Below are 6,791 nucleotides of genomic sequence, written 5' to 3' on the forward strand. Positions count from 1 at the left end.
CTTCTGTTTGGTAGGAGCTGACAAGAAGAAACAAGTCACACTATATTGTAGCATTTTTTTATGGTCAGTCGGAATTTGTTTTTCCATAGATAGATTTTAGCAATGCTTTTTGCTGTATAGTTCATTCCAATGTGTCCAGAGATCTTAGATGTCAAGCTTGTGAATGATGACCTTATTCGTAAATGAAATGGACTTCAGAGTTTGATTAGCAAATAAATGTACTGTCATTGTGTTGTTCCTTTCACCTATTTGAATAGATATGAGAGATATATATGTATTAACATTACGCATAATTCAAATTACTTTCTTTTGGTTAACGGGCCTAGAAAACTGGCCATTTATGCCATTATTTAAAGCTTTACCAGCACACATGTAATTGATGTATATGGTGTAACACATACTAAAAAATTACCAAGCTTAAAGATTTATTTTTCGTGTTCCTTGATAGATCACAAATTTTAAAATAATGATGACAGAAAGTATAACTATCCTCCCAAGAAAAAAGTGCAAGGTGAATTATTGAACAATTTCTTTCTCTCCAAAATTTCTTGCTCACTCAACAGACATGACATATTTGTAGCAAAGTAGCAGAAACCTGTGACACCTAAAGACTAAATGCACGAAATTACATCACTGCGATTGTATTTGCTCAGCCATTCACAACAGTGGCTGTTATCTTCCCTAATGTTTCTCTCAAAATAATTCTAGAGATTAACAACAGAAGGCAATGGCAGTCGAGGGACAGATAAAGAGACATCTGTGCATTGTTCTCAATTGAAGTGGTTCCAATTTTTGAATGATAGATGGCTTGTGTATCAAGAATATTGCAACTCAGCCTATACACAGACTTGGTCTCTGAGCTGTGCTTGGGCGTGTTCTCCAAAACATTAAAGTATTATGGAGTGTATACAGTTGTAAAACTCTGTGACCCATTAAAGCTGTGTGCAGGACAGGGTTTTGACCACAGACCGCTCTCTTTTGCAGGTAGTGGTCTTAATGACAGTTATTGGGGCACAACTCGCCTTCACAGCTGGGAGCTTTTATTCTCACTCGAATAGCTCATTTGGTAGCAGGAAAGTCAGGCATGCAGTTTCAGTTTGTTAGGAAGTTTACTGTCTTTTGTCATCTAAATTCTGTGTGGTGTAAATGGGAGGTTGCCCCATATAGTATTCCTTAGAACAGTAATGACTGAAAATATGCAGGTTGTGTTAAACAGATATTTTTGTCTCCTAATTGCAATTATTGCTGTGGTGAAAGTGCCTGAATGGAATAACTAAATGTTGTTATTTCAGTTGTAACTTCTTATCAGTGTAAGTATGAAGCTATAAGTTGTTATATTGCCAGATTCGTGTGAATGCTTTTTGTCTGAAACTGCCGTGTATACACAAACCTTCCTCAAGAATCAATCTATCTTAAAACTGTATCAAAATCTATACAGAAGTTCCTGAGATTTACCCTTAACATATGGACAGAAAAATGCCATGTAGGACAGTAATATATACAGGTTACTACGAGGGTGTGCTGAAAAGTAATGCCTCCAAATTTTGTATTTCATTCTCAGTATTGATCGAGGTGTTTCCTGTCGAGTAGGACTCGATCGACTTTCCCGCTACGCTGGCACAAGTTGGAACTATCTGCTACTAGAGGGCTCTGAATTGTAGCACGACGGCATGTAATTTAACTTAGTAAGAGTAAGAGTAAGAAAGAATAAGTACTACTGAATTTAATCTAGACGTGTAAGTCATACATCTATTTTCAAATCAAAGAAACTCTCCGTGATTGCCAATAATACTGAGAGCAGTGACAGACTGAATGCACCAAACCTACTGTGCTCGAGGCTTAACTTCTGAATCCACGAACAACCCGTGACTGAGAGGACATCGCAGAGGGACAAATGCCGAGATCCTGACTTTTCTTAGGCGAGCCTGTTACACTTCTCGGCATAAATTTCTCTGTGCAGCAATTAGCATTTACAGAGTTGTCACTACTGGGTTTTATTGCACATTGGATTAATTCTGTTTTCTTTGTGTTGCAGGGTGTGTGTACTTATTTGGGCAAACAAAGCGTACCGGTGAGGCTAATATGTACCCGAAGCCTGTCCAAGATCTGACCGGTTGGACAGTGAGAAGTGTCGGCTGCTCAGTTACATCGATTGTCATGGCAGCCGATGAGAGTGTCATCGCGTGGGGCCCGTCACCTACTTACGGCGAATTGGTGAGTGTTATTGCACCGGAGCATTAGACGAACATCTGTTGGCGAATTAAATTTTCAGTGTGTGTGGCAGGATAATATTGTGTAACAGGCTATGAGTCAAACCCAGAAATGTGCCGTTGGCTATCAACGTGCAGCTGATTGTGAGTGAGGGACTCTTAGTACACTTTCCAAAGGCTGCTTTTGCCCGATAGTGTCAGTACTAGCTTGAGGCTGTAATGAAGCCACTGTCTTTGCCGAGTCCTGTGGGTGAGCCGTCACGTATCTCGATAGAAATCTGGTGTGCGCACATAGTGCAATTCCTGGTGCAAGACTCGTGAAAGGTAAGATGGGAGCTCGGGGTCTGGTTTGTGCACAATTTTAACTCGCTAAATGTAAGCGAGTGTTGACTTCTGTAGCCAGTTTTGATGAGATCTGTTTGGTACATAACAGGATGCTAATGTAATCTAGTCTGTTTTATGACAGGGTGCACCACTGCTGCTTTGTATGTAGTAATTTTTGTCATTACCTTATCATGTGACAAGAATATTGTAGAACTCGGAACATTATCGAATGATAGCTGAGAGTAGATATGCCGAAGGAAATTTAATTTCAATACGACAATATTTTGAAAAAGATACAAAATCTACTCACCGAGCAGCTGCAGAACACACACATAAGACTTGTGATTGACAAGCTTTCAGAGCCAGTGGCTCGTCCTTCAGGCAGAAGGGTTGAAGGGGAAGGAAGAAGGATGAAAGAAAAGGACTGGAGAGGCCTAGGAAAAGGGCTAGATTTTGGGAAAATCATCCAGAGCTGCAAGTCAGGGGAGACTTTCCGTATGGGATGAGAAGGAAAGACCAGAAGCTTAGATTACATTGTGCTCTCAAGAACATGCTGTGAAACTCGGCTACAGTGTTTACAGAGAACAGCAGCGCATTCCGACACTTCTATATATCATTAGTTTGTGGCGAGGATTAAGCTAAAGCAAACACCCTTGTGCTGTTAGTTACATGGCTACCCTTTCTGTATACTAAAATAAATTGTTGCAATGTCACAAGAAGGCTGATGTCATCTCTTTAGATTTCGTATGTGAAAGCTATTTTGTCGCTATTCTGAAGCTTTGGTCAAATCGAACTTCTAATAATCTTTATTCCGTGGCAGCCCCCCTCTCCCGGCGTCAGCTACCTTTTTGTCCTCCTTGGCGGTTTAGAATTGTGATACGTAGATGTATGTTTTTGGGCCATTTCAGTACTGTAAAATCTTGAGTTTGTGTCGTAACAATGCTCAGTGAATCCACAACATTTTGGAAGGTATATACTCTTCCATCTTCTGCAAAGCACTGGTATCTTATCGGTCTGTCAGTTTCTGTCGCTATTGTTGGCAGTTGGCATTTAAAACAGTTCACTGTCACATGACCATCTGTTTAAAAGGTTGGCACTTGCACTTGATGATCAGTTCTGCCCCACAAAATGCAGTGTGCTCAGTCTGTTGCATCCGATACAGGTTGGCAAGCTGAAAGCTTTGCTTATGCATTTCCAGTGCTTTGTATGAAATTCCATTTAGCTCAGTCATATGGAGGCAATTGTTGAAGAAGGAAACTTTGACTTTTAAGAATTTCTATAAATCATTTCAAAGGTTGTATAAAGTTTTGTTTCCTTAAAATTAATAAAATTTTTGCTTCTTAATTGACAGCAGTTCTGCTTTTCTTTTTTTTTTATTGCAATTTCTTTTTGTTAAGCGTAGTAGCACTTTATCTTAATGTTCCTTCTGTTTTTCTTTTCTGCATGTATTACTTGTTTTGTTTATGTACCTCACTCTTAAGATTTGGAATAAAGTTCTGAAGTTCAGTTCACCTAATTATTTGTCTGTAACTGCTTTCGCAGTGTAGTCAGATCAGTAGATACAACCAAATTGATAATGTAGAATACCAGCTGAGGGCAAATTATTCACCTTGATGAATGTTTTAAATGGAGTTAAAATTTACTCCAGTCTAGGGCTGAAACCCAGTTCCCCACCTTGTGCTGGTAGTGTGCTATTGTGGTTACATTATTTAACTATTTTGTGTCTGGAATCACTCCAGTAATTTTCTCTCGTTTTCAGGGACTCGGTGAGCTCCGTAAATCTTCGACGACACCGATGGAAGTTAAGGCGCTGGAGGGTGTGTACGTGAAGCAGGTCTCCTGTGGCATGGGACACACGATGTTCATTGCACGGAACGATAGTGAGCAAGACGAGGCCCGCCTTGCCAAAATGCCGGAGTACAGCCCTTAGGTCTGTCACAGTACTGACGTCTGTCCCGGTCAGCGACGCTGTCACCTGTCGGTGCGTCGTGCTTCTGGACACTGCCGGTCACTTGTCCTAACTCGATTTGGTCTGTTTTTTATTGAGAGCATAGTCTCTTTAGAAATATACAGTTGACAGAGGTCGGTAACAGCAAGTAGTTTTAAAGTCACAAGTTGGTAAAATTATGTTTAGTTCCACTTTCGGTACTTCATTCTCGGTGCAATTTCAGAATCCCCCCCACTCCCTGTTTGATTTAGCAAGCCTTTCTCTTTCTGACTTATTACTTCAGAACTGTCAGCTCACCATTCACATTATTTGTGGTTTTCCTATTGAGGCCTAAGTCCAAGAAAATAACTACCATTTCCCAGTTTTACTTATTTTTCGTATTCTCTTCGAATTATCACCTTCTTTGAGCCGGTGTAGAATGTGTTTGTTACTGCCGATGCCTTTTGTGCGTGGATTTTTACAGTCGCTTTGAGGGAAACCTGTTAAAGTTTGTGAAGTCAGATTGAAGCACGCGTACTAGGTGTTGCCGAATGATGGTGTTACATCTCTAGGTTACGAGTACATTTTGGTAACTTACGTCACGGTATCTCGAGAGATACTTGAATTTGTAGTTTTTTAAAAAAAGAACAGTTAAAAATGTGTAATTTGTTTCACTAGGTGAAATGCGATACGCACACTCGCTTTGGATATTCTGAACCTCTCACTGAGGATTGAGGAATGAAAGTGTCCTGTCTTGTGGTCCGTGGTTTGTCCTCTGTGTATGTGTCTACATGTGTTGTTAGTATAGAATATGGCTGGGAAACTGACAGGGAATGGGATACTTGTTTGTACTTCATAATAAGTTGTCATTCTTGGTTTCCTCCCAATCATTTACTGTTGTGTCATTCTGTTTTTCTGCACGAACATTCCATTCTAGTAGTACTATCACTATACAATAATTTGTCAATGGCAGTCTCCGGAAGGTGACAAGAGCAGTAAGCACTGTGTCCTACCTTACTTTCTGATAACCACATACTATAATTTTAATCTGGGACAGATTTGAGCTATTCTTTTTCGTTTGTTGGATTGAATACTACTTTATGACAGAAAAGTTGACAAATTTTTTTGTAGCAAAAATGTCTTGTTACTTGCTATCTCAGTGCAGCCAATAAAAATTGGCAAGACTTGAAGCTTCTAGCACAATTTTGATACATTAAGCACTACTGTTCCTAGAGAATTTTTACAGGCTCCTTTTTTTAAAAATCCTGAGATCTCTCAGCAGAAGATTGATTTGATAAAACTATACTCTGTCAGCTTCTCTTTTTAAATGACTCTGTAAAACTATGCTCTTATTTGCACTTAAACTTGCCTGGTTGTGGGTGAAAAAGAAACTATGAAAATTAAGAAAAAAAATAGTGTGTGTATGCAAAAAGTTATTTTTTAAGAAACAAGAATATAAGAAAACATGTAGGATCTTACTAATGCTAAATAATTTAGGAGTAAACTATTATAGTTTGGCCATGTGCATTTAACTGTCATAATTTCTGTGACGGAGGTTGTGATTTGCTTTCCAAAAGCTACTTTTACTCTACAGTTAATGGTAAGGTAAACGAAGGATATAAAGTCCACTGTTTCATAACTTTTTGCCATGTTTATTACAAGAACAAGGTGTGTGTGTGTGTGTGTGTGTGTGTGTGTGTGTGTGTGTGTGTGTAAGATGCCAGTGTCCAAAGTATAATGTAGAGTTGTTCTCTTGTGATGTGTACTTTTTAGTTATTAATAGCAAAAAAGTACAAACGTGTTAAAAATCAAACCTACTATAATGTAGTACTACAGATCTTTTTGACATTAATGATTAATGTGTGAACATTTGTCATTGTCGTGTGAACATTCCATTACATAAACCATGACAGTTCATTTCTGCATGTTAAGATAAGAAATCATAAATTTGGATGTTTTTAAGTTTCTTGTATGTTGTATAACTCTTACCCGTGTGGAACAAGAATTTATAAGTACTTGTTGTCACAGACATAAAAAATCAAAAAGTGAAATGTTAATGCCAGTACTGTAAGTTGGGCAGATGGCATTTTTTCTGTCATTTTAGGCACGGTGAATATAAATTTAGTTAGGTTGTAAAGCCATGGGCCTGAACAGTGCCATTCAGTTAGTCTTTTATTGTCAACAGTCACCTTATTGGGTCTTCAAATATGTAGAACTTTGCCAGTCCACAAAAAGCTATTCTTTCTACTGGTGTGCTGCACCATTTTGGGAATTCGTTACATTAGTGTAAGTGGTAGAATTAATAATGTCACATTACAGTAGTACCAACA

General features: G+C 38.7%; 1 protein-coding gene across 1 annotated transcript in view; it reads left to right on the forward strand.

Annotated features, from left to right (window-relative positions):
* Positions 1-6,175, forward strand: part of LOC126108436 (protein RCC2) — a 97,137-nt gene extending 90,962 nt beyond the window's left edge. The window contains exons 8-9 of the mRNA XM_049913653.1: positions 2,036-2,214; positions 4,294-6,175. Of these exons, the coding sequence (XP_049769610.1) occupies positions 2,036-2,214; positions 4,294-4,464 (350 nt within the window). The 3' untranslated portion in view covers positions 4,465-6,175. The remainder of the gene's footprint in view (positions 1-2,035; positions 2,215-4,293) is intronic.
* The last annotated feature ends 616 nt before the right edge of the window (positions 6,176-6,791 follow it).

Source organism: Schistocerca cancellata, chromosome 11 (genome assembly GCF_023864275.1).
Source record: "Schistocerca cancellata isolate TAMUIC-IGC-003103 chromosome 11, iqSchCanc2.1, whole genome shotgun sequence".
In the NCBI taxonomy this organism is placed as follows: Eukaryota; Metazoa; Arthropoda; class Insecta; order Orthoptera; family Acrididae; genus Schistocerca; species Schistocerca cancellata.